Source organism: Xyrauchen texanus, chromosome 19, assembly GCF_025860055.1.
Source record: "Xyrauchen texanus isolate HMW12.3.18 chromosome 19, RBS_HiC_50CHRs, whole genome shotgun sequence".
Lineage (NCBI taxonomy): Eukaryota > Metazoa > Chordata > Actinopteri > Cypriniformes > Catostomidae > Xyrauchen > Xyrauchen texanus.
In genome coordinates, this window is record NC_068294.1 from 32,763,312 (window position 1) to 32,783,996 (window position 20,685).

The 20,685-nt window shown below is 39.6% G+C and overlaps 1 protein-coding gene across 1 annotated transcript in view; it reads right to left on the reverse strand.

Moving 5' to 3' along the window:
- Positions 1–1,717: 1,717 nt before the first annotated feature.
- The window catches only part of slc36a1 (solute carrier family 36 member 1), a 48,464-nt gene continuing 29,496 nt past the window's right edge, over positions 1,718–20,685 (reverse strand). Inside the window, exon 12 of the mRNA XM_052149833.1 lies at positions 1,718–3,446. Within this exon, the coding sequence (XP_052005793.1) occupies positions 3,178–3,446 (269 nt within the window). The 3' untranslated portion in view covers positions 1,718–3,177. The remainder of the gene's footprint in view (positions 3,447–20,685) is intronic.

Sequence of the window (20,685 nt, forward strand, 5' to 3'; positions counted from 1 at the left end):
TGCTCACCACACATTACTACGAAACCAACATTTGCATTGGGCAGTTTTCTTCATGATGTGCTGCTGGTCATCATTGTCCATTCAGAGCAGGTTTGGCTGAAGAAAAAGTAGATCTCTGACAGGGAGATTTGTGAGACCGCAAGGACAAATAACTTGTAGATGGTAGATTTATGCCTCAGTGTTTGAGAGTAAAATAGTGATACATTAATATTTCAGCCCTGTATGTCCTTACAATGCAAGTGAATGGTGATCTGACCTTTGTAGCTCAAAAATCACATAAAGGAAACATAAAAGTGTTTTAATTTACACTTAATGTCATACAAAGTTCAGTAAATTTAAAAAAAGCTAAATCAATATTCAGTGTGACCACCTTTGCCTTTAAAACAGCCCCATTTCTCCTAGATACACCTGGACACAGTATTTCTTGTTTGTTGGCAGATAGGATGTTCCAAGCATCTTGGAGAATTCACCACAGTTCTTTTATCTATTTAGGCTGTCTCAGTTGCTGTCTCTTTATATAATCTCAGACTGACCCGATGTTCAGGGGGAGGCATAACATCTGTTGCAGGGCTCCCTGTTCTTCTATTCTAATCTTTTCTATTTGCAAAAGTAATGTTTGGGAGTCTAACATTAATATTTCCAATTGACACACTAAAGCTGAAGATATAAATAACCATCTTAAGACAAATGATTTTGTGAGACAGGAGTCAGTGAAACAAAGACTTTTGCACAGTACTGTATTATATATATATAGATTCATCCACAGTCTACAGTTTAAAAAAAAGAAAAGAAAAACAAAGTCAAGTAAAGACATTAATAGAACATGGCCAAAAACTTGTCTGTACTTCACACTATATTTTCCATTAAAAATAATGACGGTGTACCATCCAACTTTCTTTTGATCTGTTCCAATCAAAACACAGTTATTGCAATCTTTGACACAGTATTGCCAAAGTCAGCCTGGAACATGCCCACTATTCAAAGCCTGTGCCATGTAGAAACTTGAATGAAAGAGTCAAGCAATAGCTCGTCAACATTCAAATGAGAAGAAAGGCAATGAAAATAAAATGGAATGAATGAAAAGTTCAAAGCTGTCATACAGACATTTCATACACACTGTTAGTACATCTGTTATGTTGATGAAAGTTAGGATGATCTCTGAGATGTATTTCTCTACTTAATGAGAATAAATAAGTAATTTTCTCTGTATTATATTTCACAACAGGCCCCATTACAGTTTCTTAACTGGAGGCCTGTATTAGGACCCAGACAGGCGCCTGAATCCAAACAGCCAACAATAAGAATTAGAAGCATAACTGCATGCGTGAAATTAATCTGAGCTTTACATGGATACCGGCTCTGTGACTTTCCTTTCTACTCTTTATAAACTGGCAGCCAAGCACTACCATGGCAAATGCACCTCTTAAAGTGTTGCCCTCAACCCTCTAAAAGGAATGCAACTGGAGCCAGATTTAAGAGCAAGATGGCACAACAGCAAACTGTTACTAAAGCTGCGTTGAATAATGCTGCATTGAATAGCACTGTTATGCTCTACTTCATAAAGTGTAGCAGTAAAAAAAAAAAACTGAACTGGGACACAGTTGCAGTACTCTTCCAAACAGCAAGGTAATCAATCTTAGGAACTTCCAAAGAGCTCAAACAACCCTTAGGGGCTGCAGTCTGCTTTACAAGAAAGACACAATGTGGTAAACGTCAACTGGTGGTTTAATTGTGCATTGTTCATAATTCAGCAAACCAAGAAACAGTACAGCACAGTTATTAGCAAAATTACTTTTCTCTTCCTGGATTAATTTAACCTTAATACATCATCTCTATATATTATACAACTTTAAAATTGAGAGGAAATTGAGCATGGACAAACTACTTACAATACATGTACAATAAGGCCAAAAGTCATGAAACCACAAAGACAAAACAAATAACACAGCAATTACAACTGAGTGCAATTCCAAAAATACAATAAATGATCAAAAAATAATAATAAAAAAAATCTCCCCAGTCAACAAATTTGGCACTGCCATCAATATATACAGCAAATCCACAACAAAAAATAAACAAGTACCTCAAGTAAAAAGTTAACAACAACATCATAGTTGAGATGCCTTAAAAAAGAAACCTATTCAACATACTGTAGGTACAGTTAAAAAAACACTCCTGATAGTTTGCCTAAAATTAGTGTTTCATGTGCCAAACATCATAACAGAGGTAACAATTATATACAGTACAATTGGACAGGTCATATCTAGATATTGTAATATTGACAATACAGGGTGGGTCCTAAATGAAAGACATAGTCAGGAAAAAACTAGACGCATTATTAGGTCAATATACAGATTTCTCTACTACAAGACTCAAAGATGGCACCTGAATGACAAAGACAGTTAGATGAGTCTAATGTGTGATAGGACACAAATAAAATGGCATCAATTACATTTTGGTAAATATGTGTCAATGAATAAAAAGCATTAAAACACAGCAATAGGTGTAATAAGAAGAAATTGTGCAATCAGATGCAAGTGTTAATTAAATAATCTGCTTTTGATGTAGATTGTTGATTTGTTTAGATTACAGTGTTTCAGAACCGTTGGCACATTCCTTTTGGACAGCTCTTAATTTAATGATTCTGATCAGACTGGCAAATCTAGAAGGTATAATGTTCAAATTTTCAACTTCATAAACATGTTTAAACATCACTTCCTTTCAGCCTCGGAAATGAGCCCTAAAAATACTAATAAACAATTAATGTATTTTTCATAGCAACATATATCAACAGAATGAGTAAACAGTACTTGTTTGCCAAACCTGACCTGGTAAATCCAAATGAATGAGTAAACAAATACATTCATGATATTGAGACAATGTAAACAAGAAATTAAAACAAACAGTTTTGAGATTAATCTTATTGGTACAATCTTAAAATTTTGATAAATGGCCATTTTTTACTGATTTTGTATAAATGAGTAGTACATTGACACACACACAAAAAAAGAATGAGCATAACTGAAGAACAAATATTTTTAAAACCAAGAGTATCTAAGAATTATCTGTACAATGATCTCCCAAGTGAAATTCAGCAGAAAACAAAAGGACCATGTAGTGATTTATTGATTCAGTGAGTCTATATGGCCTACATTTAATTCGTCACTCTGTCAACATTCACAGTAGCTGAAGTTGTGTAGCGTTGTGCCTGGCACTGCCACGAACGATAATCTCCTGGATGGAGATGTAGGTCCCCGCCACAAAGCCCACCAAGCCAATGAGACTGATGCCAATATTCTTGACCTTCTCCCAAACCTTCAAGTCTTCATTATGGAAGGTCATAATCTGAAGCAGGGGTGGGATGATGAGGGCGAGAGCGCTGCTGCTCACCGAACCCACCAGAGATATCACAAGGTCAAGCTCTGGAATCAATACGGCAAGAGCACCTGAGGAAGAAACAGCAAAAGCACATCACGTTAAACCATGAAATATTAAAGCAGAGATAGAGAGATTTGAAGAAGTAGGTGGATGGCAAAAAGCCAGAAACAGAGCTGAACTTAATGCTGATTACTATGTTTCATGTTCGGAAAAGGACAGTGACCATTAATGACATTAAGGACGTGCTGGATCAATTGATGGAACTACTAAGCTGCCTCTTCCCACATACAATTGTAGATGCGTTCATGTGTCCACACAGCCGGACTCTTTGTACCTGCCCATGATTCATGCACATCAATAAAAAGCAGGGCTTTGGGAATGGGTTATCTTGATCTGTTGCTAAGGGGATTGAAGCGGGGCAAGGAAAGGCACTGTTCTCCATCAAACAAGCCGCCCCTGAAGTTGATCACTCCCCACCAAATGTTCCTCTATTTTTCACACTGTGCATGGCAGGAACACACCAGAGCTTTTAAATCTTCAAACGCTCACGTTGCAAATTCCTGTCCGTCACACATAAACACACACATCTGTCCACACACTCACTTCCTGTCACTTATTGCTATTGTAGAGGCTCTTTATTTTCTTCTTGTTTCACACACAAGACTCTTTGAACTGTAATCTGTCGCCAATGAATCAAATTAACATGGAAGGGCAACGGAAGGTTGATCTTTTGGACGACGGTCAACAACATACACTCTCAGAGACCTTGGAATTGAATGGAACCATGATATGCTTTTCATAATGTTGTTTCGAGAGGTCTGGTGGCAAAATTTTAAGCCCAAAGAAGACACAGTCCAAGGGGACCGAGGTGTAGGTCACTTTGAAGATTTGAGCCACGCACACAAAGCAGCTTACAAAGCAGGCATAGAGGACAGATTCCCCTTGGGGACTGAGAGCAGAACTAGGGTTTTAGGTATTGAAAAGTAAGTTCACATTAAGGACATGTGCTGGATCAATTGATTAAACTACTAAGCTTCCTCTTCCCACAGACAAAATTGTAGAGGCATCCATGTGTCCACAGAGCCGGAATCTTTGTACCGGATCGTGAGTCATGCACATCAATATGGTGATAACTACCAAAAATTGAGCTTTAAAAAAATCTGACAATGCAAGAAAACCACATTTACAGATTATTCACTGCTTTTGACATCACAATGTACACAGGCATGCACACAACACTTGCACATTGGATAAGCCTGTTAGAATGCTGGTTAAAATGTTTACATGCAATATGAAATTATAATGGGCAAAATCAAACCAAATTGGACAGCATTGCTCTAGAGTGAAAATTCTGGTACCTTCCTTTACTATATGAATTTGACCCCTCTTGCTGTGCAGTACCACTTTTAACATTTGTATACTATTCTGCCAACTTTGATTCACATAGCATGCATGAGACAACAGCTGGAGATTTACTGCTACATCCTCATATCCCTTAGTATTTTGTAATTAATTTCCTTTTCCTAATTTCAGAGATAAAGGCTGTATAAGGGATGGGTGCCATCTGGTTCTAATGTACTATGTGTTCAAAATTAGCTGGCCACATCCCCAGTCCTGTACCACTGTCACCACATCCATTTCTGCACTATGAAATCCAACGAAATCAGTGCAGAGAATGACAGTATTTTATCAGACAGGTCCTTAATTAGACTTAAAGCACGTTACCAGGTCTGACCAAGTTTCTCTCATCCATTTCACAACTCACCTCACCTTGTCACGGCACCGAAGCAATGACTGGAGTCAGCACATTTTCCACTTGGAAAGGGAAAAGGCTCTGCCTTGCCAATTGTAGGGCTTCTAAATTAATTAGGTCTGTAAGCTATTTTTTGAGGCAGTATAAGCAAAGCAAGTATTTAATCTGCACACGCAGCAAGTTTGAGAACTACTACAAGACAAATTGATTTATGTATGGAAGAATATCAGAGAAGCCACTTTCTGACCTGTAGAGGAACTCGATAAGTGTCAAGAGAACATGGTGTTGACACAATAGAAGGTATAAAAGCTGTTGCCAACACGCATCATTTCACATTCATCAAAATTAACCCCGGAGCAAAATTTAATAGGCTTAACTCAGGTTAGTATGAAATGAATGATTAGAGCTTTCAAATATCAAGTACATTTACTATATAGTGTAAATGGCATAAGCAGACTAGATTTAATAATTTTCTGAAGAAAACGAGTGGTGCATCTAGCCACCATGATGCCAGGGTTGTTTGTTTGCAAGTGCGTGCTCTTCGGATGATAAGGTGTTCTGAGTGTTCTATGGTGTTCTGGGTAGGGCGTACTTGCCCAAGTGAAAAGAGTCCATCCCCCCATGACTCTGGTCTCCAGATATGGATCGGGTCTCTTCTTAAATGTATGTTTATGGGATTTGTTTCATATTTCATTCTCTGCCTGGTAAAAAACAATCATAAGTCAGATTTGTTGTTGAGTCTCTTGAAGTACTGTATATCCCTGGCACCTGTACTTTCAATTTCGGCTGCAGACGAATAAAGAAATGAGGTGGTCTCTGTCTTAATCTCCAGAATCTGTGGACATTCATTTAATTTAACAAGTCAACACATTTGGGTTTAGAGAGTTTAATATCTCTCAAATCAGCAGACATTGGACCCATTAGTCGAATATAGGGATATTGGAGTGGATAGTGGTATTGGCGCGTGCATCTGTAGATTACTTATCCGTTATCTTATATTTCGTGAATCAGAAATAGGTTCTTATAGGCTCTTTTTAGGGTAGATCTTCCATTAAAAAGTCACCATTACCAAGTAACAGAGAACCTTACAGTTGTCAATATTTATTTTTAAATTTTTGTATCTTGTATTTTCTTTATAATTTTTATGTAAAGCATTTCCGGTCTAGAATGTTCACTTTCTTTGCGTCCATTGCAAACAGCCACAAGCAGTTACAGGGTGTCAACTGACACGCCTAATGTAGACATGGCGTGAGGCCACATAACACTAATAAATGTTTTGCTTCATAACGCCATTGTTTTACAAAGTACGCAGTAATGGAATGTTTCTTGAAATACTTTTCAGTGGGGGAAAACACTGTTCCATGAGGGATGTAAGGTGACAAATGAATGTGTATTAGTGTAGATGTGGCCTGAGGGTTAAGGGTGAGTTTACATATCAGCAATAGTAACAGACAATAACCAATAAACTAATAAGAAAAACTACATTAAAATTAAATGTACTATAAGTTAAATGTTTCATTCATACTGATTACCACATTTAGGTAATTTAAGAGTAGGTAATATAATGGGTCTGTAAAATAAAAAAGAATATTATTAGAATTTATTTAACATTATGAAATCCTCAGGAATTCGACCTCAGACTGCAATGCTTACAACACTACAGGACCTAGAATATGCTAAAAGCAGTCCAGAGACAAATATATTCAAGGCAATATAGATGTTACGTGCCCTCAGATTCTTAATTGCAATCTAGAGGGTCTTCTGGGACACATTTCGCAGGCATAAACACAGCAGACATATGGGAAAATCAGCACTTCCCAGCACTTAGAGACAAAAGCGAATCTTGTGCAATGTCAGATCTGAGTCAGAGCGAGGGTGTTTACATTAAGCATCTTGCCCATGAAAATCCTTCTCTTTATAGCTCTGGGGACAGATTCACAAGCTTTCCAATTATATATTTATTATATTTCTATGGACTCATCTATTTGAATTGACTAGCATGATTGGTCACCATATTCTGAAGCTTCTAAACAAAATGTATTGTTTGAATTTCATGAGAAAAATGTACATCGTTTGAAAGCTAAAAAAATAAAAAATAAAACAAAACAGTAAAAATGTGTTTTGGTCTAAAAACATATTTCTACATAAACAGCCCATTGCAACTTCCGACTCAACATGATACAACACGTCACATCTAAAAAAACGTATATTCATTAATAAATTAAATTAAATTATTCCATGAGACTCATGATTGTTATGAAAGCATACTATAAAGGTTTCATGTGAAACAACCAAAATCTAATATATTATTTTGTGAAAATGTTCACTGACCGTTGATCTCTTTTGGGCATTCATGATAGGGTTTGAGAGCAACAATTCATGCAGCGCCATCGCGACATTCAAGTGAAAACTTGTATTGTTTATCTAACGACCACAGAACACAACACAGCTGCACACAAAACAGAGAACAGAATTTACTAAACATTTCTGACGAGTTTGTAGTCGAAGAATTGATACATTTCTATGCCCAGCCTTATTTATTTATTTTACTTTTTGGACTGGTGCCAGTTCACAGTGGATGGAAATACCTAGTTTAAATATTCATCTAAAAATATTTGTTTGTGGTCTGCAGAAGAAAGAAAGTCATATACACCTGGGATGGCATGAGGGTGTGTAAAAGATGAGAGAATTTACATTTTAGGGCAAACTATCACCTTAAGAATATATATATATATATATATTTTTTTTTTTTTGGAAATACCCAATTTTTTTTTCACTTGTCATTAAACAATTTGTATTGATTCCAAACTTAAATGAACACAAACAACACATGAAAACAAGGAATCAATGTGGAATTTTATCAATATATTACCCCCCACCCAACATACACCACAGTGGTCAGACATTAAAAACAACAGACACATATATAAACAAACAGTTCAAAGAAAATACTTGATGAAATAAAAAGACAAAAACAATTAAACAACCAAAAAAGAAAAAGGATTCCACATATTAATTATTTGCATAAATTCCAACCCAATTGTCCCTCTCTGCTGTTCCTCCTCGTCAAACCTCCAGGAATGCTAAAAAGTGCCCCACATCCTATCATAATCTAACTACCAAATAAACTGCCCAGCTATCTATTTCACAACTCCTCAAAAGCCACCACTCAGCCCAACTCACTGCACCATTCATGAAATGAGGGTGCACCAGGCAACTTCCATCCCCTAACTATCACCTGCCTGCTGATCATCACGCAGGTAAAGACCCAGTTTTTTATATGTTTATTTATTATATTAATACCTACCATCACCCAAAATACACAGTATGAGGCAGAATAAAATCTGAGTGCCCAACACTTCACAGATAAAATCCTGAACCCCTGACAAAAACTCTTAAATCTTAGTACAGAACCAAATAACATGAGCTATGTCCACATCCTCCAACTGGCATCGCCAGCAAGTATGTGTCTTTAAGGCCAAGCCTATACAATCTAGAGATAGTCCAATAAAAACGATGCAGATTCTTAAATTGAATGAGGCGCATCCTTGCATCCCTAGACATAGACTTGACATTTTTTAAAATACTACCACATTCTCCATCTTCTAGTACAAATTTCAAGTCTCTCACCCATAACTTCTTAAGAGATGTTAAAACCCTGTCCCCTAGACTCTGATTTAGCCAGAAATAGTACACTGAAGCTCATGACCTTTTCTAAAAGCAGCAAGCACCAACTCAAGAGTGTCTGCCGCTTTAGGGGGCTGCGAACTATACTCAAAATTGGTACAGAGTAGATGGTGCCGCTGTAAGTACCTGAAGAATTGAGTTCTGGGAATCCTAAATTGACGTATAAAATTTTCAAATGATCTCAACACATTTTCATACAGGTAACACTTCTCAATCCATTCTATCCAGCAGAAAGGGGACTTGTTAATTCACAATTTAGGGTTTAACCAAATAATTGAGGCACCGTTCAGATAAATGTCAGATTTGAACACACAAGAAACTTTCGTCCACACTAAAGGCATGTGTGATATAACGGGATGTGTCTTTACTTCTCCAGGCAGCTTGGTAGAAAGAATTTGCGATGGCAAGGTAGGGGCAAGGACCTCCTGTTCAATAAAGAGCCAGGGAGGAGCTCTCTCAGGTGGAAGCAACAAAAGACCATAAACATAATAGTAAAACCAAAAATCTTGGGGAGACCTAACCCACCTTTGTCAATTGGCCTGTGTAATTTGATAAAATGCATCAAAGGACATTTACAATTCTAGATAAAGGATTTAGCTATACTATCAAATTTTTTTCAATAAAAGAGGGAAACTTCAATTGGGAGAGACTATAGTAGGTAGTTGAATTTTGGAATACAATTCATTTTTATAACATTAACCTTCCCAATAAATAGATACATGTAATGAAGCCCACCTGCTCACATCACTCGAAAAACGTTTTATCTAGGGGTCAAAATGAATTAACTAAATCACACAAATTTGCTGGGAATAAAATGGCCATATACTTAATGCCCCGTTTGGGCCACTGGAAGGTATCTGGCTGGAAAGGAGTTAACTGGGCAGTACGCTGTCAGAGCCAAAGCTTCAGATTTTGACCAACTGACTCTGTATCCAGAGAACTAATTCTGTGGAGGCAAGGCATAGATCTAGTAGGTTCGGAGACGAACAATACAAAAATCATCTGTGTAAAGCAAAAGTTTATGCGCCATACCTCCTGCCACCATCCCTGTAAAATTATCCTCCTTTCTTATTGTGGCTGCTAATTGTTCCAGGGCAAGACAGAACAATAATGGGGAAAGAGGGCAACCCTGCCGGGTACCCTTATCCAGTGTAAAATAATCTGAAATTAATCAATTTGTTTGTACAGCCACAAATGTCTATAAAGTAACTTAATCCATCCAAGAAAAGTATTCCCGAACCCGTACATTTCCAAAATCTGACCACATGATATTGATGAAACGGCTAATGTTATCAGAAGAGCTACAGCCCTGAATAAACCCCACCTGACCTGTATGTATAAGAAAAGTCATAACTTTACTCAATTGATTAGCCAACATTTTTGACAGAATTCGTACATCTAGCTAGATCAGGGAAATTGGATGGTAACTCATACACTTGCTTGGATCTCTGTCCTTTTTAAGAATCAGATTGAACCGGCATTGTGTCATGGTTGGCGGAAGCTTTCCATTCTTTAATGATTCCGTAAAAATTTCTAACAAAAATGAAGCAAATTCTGTAGCATAAGATCTAAAAAAATTTAGCATGAAAGCAGTCTGGCTTTTCACAAAGCTCCTCCAACTTTATCTTGGTATCTCATGATCTGATGACCAGAACATTTGTGGGTTGGAGTTGGGGCATGGCCAGTCTAATTTGTGTGTTTGAGGCTTTGAAAGTTTTTCTGTGTAGTCGGACAGCACCAGTGAGATAATTCAATACAAAAACAATTATATTCAAACACACTGCGAAACCCCCACTGCCATGTGAAGAATTCTAAGGGCGTACTGTGACAAAACTACAGAGGAGAGCACAGGCTCTGAGACAAATTACCCATTATACCCATCTAAACACTTCTTGACTGTCAGACAATGATTGTTTTAAATAAAAATAGAGGCTCATCATGGGTATATTGTCAGGAGATGGATGTGGTTGCTTATATTTTAGCAGAGCAGAAATTAATGTGAACTGTGGAAGTATCTTAAAAACACTTGAAAAGCACTAAGATCTGTGCAGAAATTCTCATAAAAATATATATAACAATTAAACTAGGTAAAAGTCTCTCTTTTCAGAAGACCCGCTCATCACAAAGTGTGACAAAAGCACACAGTAGGAAGCTGTTCTTAGCCATAGCACACACCTGTGTCTCTTCAATGAAAGCTGGACTGTGCTTGATCAGGGGCGTGTCTAGGGGGAGGCTGGGGGAGGCAGTGCCTCCCCTAGGATAAGCTCTGCTTCCCCTGAGAATTTGAGAAATAATCTGTCCATCTGATCAGAGGCGGCGGCAGCCGATTTTGCCGGGGCTGAATGTTTTGAGTGTAGCCCCGAATGTATTTTGAATAGTTGACTGACAAATATGAAACCGGACAAAAGTCTATGTAAACCCCCGAAATCATAAGTTGCCTTATTTCATTGTGCTTTGGCTTTGCACATACTGCATACAGCCTGTAAAAATAGACATAGGCATAATCTAGCCTATAGAATAAGTTCCTTTGCTGTCGGTAGCCTATGGGCGACTCCGTTTCTTCCTCTCTGTTGAATATGCAGCAGGTAGAGGAGGAGCTTGCACAGTCGTTGACATCAACTAACGTTACTTAGTGGCGAGTTAACGGCAATTAGCAGGAAAGACAGCAAAAATTAAGCAAATGGAGGCTTTGGGGATTTTTCCGAAAGAAGTCAGTGGGTAAGAATTCACATTTGTTTTTGTCCTAAGAGTCTTAAGATCATCATCTAGCTGGCTTTCACCCACAGTAGGCTAAACCTCAAGAGTTGTAGCCTCTAACCTGCTTGTTTAGAATGACGCAGTTTGGTAGCTCCGAGTTAACGCAGACGCCTCTTACGTCGGAGACCGCGGTTCGAGCCCCGTTCGGAGCGTACTTTTCTTGTTTATCAGGTGTTGTTTTCGCTAAGGATAACCAATAAGCATTAACATAAAATGTATGTGTGACTTGTTTTGTGATATTAGTTTGTAGGAAATATACACTTTGATTTGATTAAATGGTTTTGTAGAGTGTAGCAAAGATGAGCAACAGACTGAGGAGCAGCAGCAGCAGCTGTGCCAGAATCAGGCATGGAAACTGGTAACAATTAATAAGTCACTTTACTTTAGAGAAAGTTAAAAGTGAAACATTGTTTATCTCAATGATCCTAATGAAAGGATTTTGACAGATGAATTATTCTCATAGAGATGATGAGAATTATATACAGTTCGATGCCATGGTGTGTCAATGAACTTAGACTAAAGTCATTCATGTATTGCTTTAACTTAGGATCTTATACATCATTTTGACTATTTATGTCAAAAAATAGAAAATATTTACCTCACTTTACTCACTATAATATAACTCTTTTGTGATGACTTTATGTTAATGTACATGAAAATTCAAGAATCATGATAGATCTTAGGGCAATCCCACTGATCTGCTCTTCCCAATACATTTTCTTCAATGGTATTGGTCCACAATTTGACATATGTAGCACTTGATGAATTAGTTGTTTAAAGCTGATTTGCAATAAGTTATGTGCTGTATCTGTTCTTTTGCATCACAGATGATTCAGGGAGGAGAGAGGATGTTGAGGATAGTACTAGAGTGGAAGATTTAGGAACTGTAGAAACAGGCCCAGCCAGAGCAAAACTCAAAGAATACCCTCTCACTAGCTTTGGACTACAGAGAAGTGGTTGCTAGTGTGAAAATAAAATTGTCTGGGCTAAGCCCGGATGTCCTTCAATGCTGGAAACGCCTCTGCATCTGATGATAAATTACAATTTAAAAGTGGATTGTTTTGTGCATATTTTTCCATCGCTAGCAGATGAGTGAGTTCTGACACAACAAAAATCCAGTTTAAGCCCTATAGTCTAATAGGGGCCCTGTGCCTATCTCTGGGTTCCTGGCTTAGAAAAAGATATGCACTAAAACAGATTGTGTGTAGTATAGCTTAATTTTGCGCCGATTTTTTCAATTGTTTATGTTGCCCCCCCAAAACAAGCCAAATGCCCCCCCAAACATGATATCCTGGTAACCCCTCTGTGCTTGATGCTGGTAACATGATACAACCATGTGACTCGCTGCCCACACACCACATCAGAAGTCAGACTGGCATTTTCATCTGTGTTGATGTACCATGGAAAGGTGAGCCAGCATTTATATACAGTGAGGAAAATAAGTATTTGAACACCCTGCTATTTTGCAAGTTCTCCCACTTAGAAATCATGGAGGGGTCTGAAATTGTCATCGTAGGTGCATGTCCACTGTGAGAGACATAATCTAAAAAAAAAATCCAGAAATCACAATGTATAATTTTTTAACTATTTATTTGTATGATACAGCTGCAAATAAGTATTTGAACACCTGAGAAAATCAATGTTAATATTTGGTACAGTAGCCTTTGTTTGCAATTACAGAGGTCAAACGTTTCCTGTAGTTTTTCACCAGGTTTGCACACACTGCAGGAGGGATTTTGGCCCACTCCTCCACACAGATCTTCTCTAGATCAGTCAGGTTTCTGGGCTGTCGCTGAGAAACACGGAGTTTGAGCTCACTCCAAAGATTCTCTATTGGGTTTAGGTCTGGAGACTGGCTAGGCCACGCCAGAACCTTGATATGCTTCTTACAGAGCCACTCCTTGGTTATGCTGGCTGTGTGCTTCGGGTCATTGTCATGTTGGAAGACCCAGCCTCGACCCATCTTCAATGCTCTAACTGAGGGAAGGAGGTTGTTCCCCAAAATCACGCAATACATGGCCCCGGTCATCCTCTCCTTAATACAGTGCAGTCAGCCCTGTCCCATGTGCAGAAAAACACCCCCAAAGCATGATGCTACCACCCCCTGCTTCACAGTAGGGATGGTGTTCTTGGGATGGTACTCATCATTCTTCTTCCTCCAAACACGGTTAGTGGAATTATGACCAAAAAGTTATATTTTGGTCTCATCTGACCACATGACTTTCTCCCATGACTCCTCTGGATCATCCAAATGGTCATTGGCAAACTTAAGACAGGCCTTGACATGTGCTGGTTTAAGCAGGGGAACCTTCCGTGCCATGCATGATTTCAAACCATGACGTCTTCGTGTATTACCAACAGTAACCTTGGAAACGGTGGTCCCAGCTCTTTTCAGGTCATTGACCAGCTCCTCCCGTGTAGTTCTGGGCTGATTTCTCACCTTTCTTAGGATCATTGAGACCCCACGAGGTTAGATCTTGCATGGAGCCCCAGTCCGAGGGAGATTGACAGTCATGTTTAGCTTCTTCCATTTTCTAATGATTACTCCAACAGTGGACCTTTTTTCACCAAGCTGCTTGGCAATTTCCCCGTAGCCCTTTCCAGCCTTGTGGAGGTGTACAATTTTGTCTCTAGTGTCTTTGGACAGCTCTTTGGTCTTGGCCATGTTAGTAGTTGGATTCTTACTGATTGTATGGGGTGGACAGGTGTCTTTATGCAGCTAACGACCTCAAACAGGTGCATCTAATTTAGGATAATAAATGGAGTGGAGGTGGACATTTTAAAGGCAGACTAACAGGTCTTTGAGGTTCAGAATTCTAGCTGATAGACAGGTGTTCAAATACTTATTTGCAGCTGAATCATACAAATAAATAGTTAAAAAATCATACATTGTGATTTCTGGATTTTTTTTTATAGATTATGTCTCTCACAGTGAACATGCACCTACGATGACAATTTCAGACCCCTCCATGATTTCCAAGTGGGAGAACTTGCAAAATAGCAGGGTGTTCAAATACTTATTTTCCTCACTGTAAATCATGTTATTTAGCTTCTATAGTTTGTATTATGCATCTAAGGCAAACAAACCATAGCCTTGCACATAGAAAACATTATAATGTGATGAAAATGCATGTCAAGGGCTTTGCCCATTCATGTCAAATATAAAAATAAATAAGTAGATACAAAAATAAATACATACATTGTCAGTAACAAATCCACTGAGACTTTCTAAATGGATCATTTCAGTCTATTAAGAAGGCCTATTTTCTGTGGCCATTCTAAAAAAAATTAACAAAATGCTCATCTTAGACGTATCTATCATGAAGAATCTATTTACCTCTCAGCAGCCTTCAAAATGAGCAACTATTAAACTGTCAGAGGCAGAGAAAAGCGCAAGGAATATGTTATGCGTAATGAAAGAGATTTCAAAAAATGGGAGGAAAACAGAACACAACGCCTCATTACAATGTCTAGGACATTTAGCATCATGAACACTGTAGTATTACTGTTTCAGTCTCTCTTAAGGCAAAGAATAAAATCACAATGGTAAGAATAGGGGAGATAATGAAACATAGGCTATTAAATGTCATGAATTGAATTACGCAAAGTAAACCACTAACTCACAGCTGGCTGCAGCATCGTATATGTTCAAAAAGTTATACCAATAAGTAATGTGCAAGTTAACCAATTAAACTGGGTATTTGCCATCAGTGACAATGGTAGTGTAGAGCTCTTTACACTAAGTAGTAGGGATGTCATAAAATATCGATATATTCATTATTGATCGGCATGTTATTTTATTGATATATTTTTGAGGCATTGATATTTTTTAATTATCTGACATTTAAATTAAAAGCACAATTTGCATGCTTTCCAGTTCACTCTGTAGGCCTCTGAATAACATACTGGTGTAATAGTGTTGGGAGATCACAAGAGGGCAATATAATATGTATCTCCATCTCAGGGGGCCTGGGTAGCTCAGTGAGTAAAGATGCGGATTACCACCCCTGGAGTCACGAGATCGAATCCAGGACATGCTGAGTGACTCCAGCCAGGTCTCCTAAGCAACCAAATTTTCCCAGCTGCTAAGACACATGGGTTTACCCATGGTCGCTATAATGTGGTTCTCGCTCTCTGTGGGGCGCGAGGCGTGCGTGGATGCCAAAGTATAGGAAATATAGTGTGAGGAGAGTTGTGCGTGGATGCCAAAGTATAGGAAATATAGCGCAAGGCGAGTTGTGCGTGGATGCCAAAGTATAGGAAATATAGCGCATATGGAGGCTTCAAACTATTCTCCGTGATAATTCACTCAACAAGCCACGTGATAAGATGCGTGGATTGACGGTCTCAGATGCGGAGGCAACTGAGATTCGTCCTCCGCCACCCGGATTCACTAAGCCACCACAAGGACTTGAAGCAGTGTTAAGAGGATCTGCCAATAAGTTCGTCATTACTAGGCAGAGAATACATATCAAATTTAGACACCTCATTGACCTTTCTTGCTCTTCAGAACCAGCTTACCGGGCTGGCTCAGTCACTATGTGATTCTTCTATTACCCCCATATTGAGCATGGCCTTTAATTCTTATCGAACCACTTTTTTTGTGCTTGGTGAGACAATTGCATACCACAACCCCTGGGGTTGTACGATATGGTGTTTTATGAGATTCGTACAACCTGGAAGGGTTGAGAAACGTCTGAGAATTCTCTTTGTAACCAGGCCATGTCCGTGATTTAAATGGTGAGAGGAGGTCTCCGCAAGTGACCATGGTGCCGCGATTGGCTTTTATGTTCACCTACGGCCCGAGCTCCTCCCTCTCCAGTACCATCATCGCCAAAACCATAGGGACCACCTTCCTCCACAGTTTTAAGAGGTGCTCCGCCCCACCCACGAGTTTAACTTCATAATTGACTTCGCCGACTTGCTGTGTGACCTCAAAGGGCCCTTGCCACTTTGCAAGTAATTACGAGCTTGATGTAGGTAGTAATAAAAAGGACATTATCTCCCTGTGTAAATTCCCATAGCCGAGCTCCCCCGTTATGCAGCCGGGTCTGACGTTCTTGAGCCTGTAGCAAAGTCTCCTGTGATAGTCGCCCCAATGTGTGCAGTTTTGCTCTCAGGTCAAGAATATATTGAATTTGTTTTTTTCTGTTTGAAAGTCCCTCCTCGCAATTTTCCCTCATGACATTAAGAAACTGCAAGGCTTACGCTCATGCAATCATTAAAATGGGGAGAACCCCGTGGAGGCTTGTGGGACCTCTCGAACTACGAATAACAGGGGTTCAAGCCACTTATCTCACTTTCGAGCATCTTAATGCACTAACTAAAAAATCGTGTTTTTCAGGGTTTTATTAAACTGTTGACCAAGCCGTCCATTTGCTGGTGGTACATGCTTATCTAAATCGATTTAATACCCACTCATTTGTAAAGCTCGCTTAGTGTACGTGAAATAAAATTAGTGCCTAAATCAGTGAGGATTTCTTTCGGAATCCCCACTCGGGAGATAATTCTGAAGAATGCCTCCGCAACACTACATGCAAAGATGTTGCACAAAGGCACTGCTTCTGGATATCGCATTGCGTAGTCCACCAGAACCAACACAATGGATTTCTGCATGCCGTCCACTCTAATGGCCTGACGAGGTCCATACCAATTCTTTCAAATGGGACCTCGATCAAAGGAAGTGGGTGCAAAGGCGCTCTTGGGGTGGCCGTCAGATTCACCAGCTGACATTCACGGAATGCCGCACACCATATGCGAATATCCTGTGAATGCCCGGCAAATAGAAATGGGCTATTAGGTGCTTCAATGTCTTTTCCTGCCTTAAGTGACCTGCCATCGGATTATAATGAGCTGTCTGGAATAACATTTACAGAAGCTTTTTCGGTATCAATAACTGTGTTGTATTTTCCTTTGTCTGCGCGTGCTGAACTGGTCAGTTATAATAGAAAATTACGGATAGGCGAGTGCAATGTCTGGCTGAAAACAGAGACCATCAATCACTCTCACTTGGTCAAAGGCATGCCTAAGAGTCTTGTCTCAAGCCTGCTCCAAAGGGAAAGCCAAGACTTCCCCCTCACTTACGTCATCCAGATTCGGAGCTGATATAGATAGCCCCGGCTCCGCCTCCTCAGCCAGCACATCACAAATCCCACACAGAAACACTGTTACAGGACCCTTGCATACAAATTTCTCTTAATAACATTGGCCAATTCATAAGCAAAATGTGCATATGGGTGAGGCGACACTACCCAACTCCATTACTGGGCATAGGTCCCAGAAATGCCCGGGCTCCCCGCAGCTCCAACAGACCGACCCAGGCTCCATGCCCACGACAGTGGGTCCACCACACTGGGAGTGAGAGGAGCAGGGGAAACCAGTGGGAAGTGCAATCCCCAGAGCTGAGGAGCTGGTTTGGAATGGGCTCCTCTCCGCTTCAGGGAGGAGGAACAGAACAGAAAGCAGGGGGAGGAGGGGAGACAAGAGAATTACATTTAACATTAACATTTATGCATTTGGCAGACGCTTTTATCCAAAGCGACTTACAGTGCATTTATTACATAGACAACCCCCCGGAGCAACCTGGAGTTAAGTGTCTTGCTCAAGGACACAATGGTGGTGGCTGTGGGGATCGAACCAGTGACCTTCAGTCATTCTCTCAGAATGAGAGAGAGAGAGAGAGAAAAAGAGAAGGATCTCGGTGCTCGCCAGCTCCAGAATAGACTGCCATGTGGCCCTCTGCCAGCTGGATGGCCGTTTGGAGTGACCTGGGCGGTGTCACTGAACTCACTCTGCTTTGTCTCTTGGAAGTTGAGCAATAATCTGCTCCAGTACCAACAGATCAATGACAGCTCTGATGTTGCATTGCTCAGCCAGCAACCACCTCCGGTAGGCATCCCAGAGCTGTTGGGCGAAGGCAAATGGGCGGCCATGCTCGCCAGTGGTCCTCGAGTGTTGCAAGATGGCTTCCTCAAGTCTAGTAAATGCTGCGCCGCGAGTTGGACTTCCCCGGACAACAGTTAACCGACCACTCAATAGATGCTTGGCCATCTGCATGCCTCTGCCAACCGCTCAAAGAGCTCCAGGAAGGCCTCCGGATTGTCTTGTGAACCCATCTTGACTAGCGGAACCTGGGCTGGGGCAGTCGTGGGGTCCGGGGTCATGGCGGCAGCACCCTCCTGGTGCAGCAAGCTCCGGTCCAATGCTTGGGCCTGGAGGAGCACAATGAACCGCTGCTCCTGTTCGGTGCACAGCTCGAGTAGGGCCTGATGTTGTGTCTGGTGGATGCTAGCGAGGGTCTCGACAACATCCTCCAGAGGTGAGGGAACCATGGCGGCATTCTTCCTACTTTAAACCCCAGGTTTCGGCAAAAGTGTAACAAGGTTCTAATTTAGGGGAAAGGAGGAAGCGGGAGACGTTGAATCCAACTCAAACAGTAAGTTTATTTTAAACTAAAAAATCAGTTTAAATTTAAACTCAGAAGATTTTGCCCAACTTTTAAGTACAGCATGTCCAATGATTTTATGCAATACATACATATATTTGATTGAAAGATATACAACTGTTAAAGTGTAAAATTAACAAAAATACTGAACATGAACAATGACGGAGACTGTCACTCTGCCTAATATCTTCTTTTGTGTTCCACAAGAAAACAGTGAACAGTGAGTAAATTATGACAGAATTTTCATTTTGTGTAAGCTTTCTTTTGGACCCAGTTGGGTTCTCTTAATATTTGTTCCACCAGAGATATTCAACAATGAATTAAACAAATATTACACCTTGTTCAGAGTGAACTATTACCAGAGGTAAAAATTTGAAATATACATGTCATTTATACAGTAAAAGGTCAAAATTGGCCTCTGAAAATAATTCAAGGTCAAATCATCACGAGAACGATGAGCATGATATCACTTGAGTCATCGTAAAGTAGAGCCTGAATGCCTTGGTGCTCACGTGACAGTGGAAGCAGTGCACTCCCAGAAAAAGTAAAAAGACCAGATGGGGATCAAGCACTGTCCATTCTACTTTCCATTAAGAGTGCACAAGTGCACACTCTCACCATAGGAAACTCAATAATTCAGCTCTCCTCTCTTTCAAGCTTTGATGTACTCTTCGGTGCAGTTGAATTCAAGTAGGCACTACACTGTGAGAATGTAGCCTTTATATGAAGTATAGGGTTGTGCCGATGGACGATATCATCGTCCATCGTGATGGCTGACCAACATCACGATGTAGAGCCACCATCGTGATGCAACGCCCCCTTTTGCGAGTCTTGCTAGTGTGACTCACTAATCCTAGTCTCTTCTATAGTTAACCTAAAAACTTTGCAGGGATTGCTCTGTAAATTAAATTGAGAATATAACTAATGCATATATGCTATTTTAAATACTGTAGTATATGCCAGAGACGTGACATGTTAGTCTGTGAAAATACCGTGTCAGGCAGGCTACACAAATATTGATCTTGACATTGTTAGCTTCTTGTCTTTTTTTTTACATGTCTTACACTGTACATTTAGATTAAAATATTTTATGTTGTAGACTACAAGAAAATAGCCTTTATTAATTAATTATTAGTAGTTGTAGTGTCTCAGAAAATCTTCCTCATTGTCACATAGCTCTTGTATACACTGAAGCGGCAGTTTAAGATAAACCCAGACCAGCGAACGTCAAATAACTTTTGTCTGGTTAATACTTTTAAAGAAAAATTTCCTTGGCCATAAATCCATAATGTCAAATCAACTGAAAGAAACAAGGTGAATATGAATAACACACATTTATTAAAACATAGAAGAACAACAAATAAAACAAGAAAACGGGAACACCACTCAGACCGAAACTCGGCATTAACATTTCACTTATAATTAGCAGCACAATTAACTTCAGCACAGGCTACAAAATAAATTATGTTATTGAAATATTGTAAAGTGGTCATATGAACGTTTAAAAAATAATATGCAAAATCGAATAGCTCCGCAACGGATGCCGAAATATGCGTAAAGAAGTCTAATATCTTTCACCATAAACCATGTTTAAATTTCGATGTTTCTGGCCAGAAATACCAACATATTCACTTTATCTGGTTTTAATAAGCTGCGGATTGGAGTA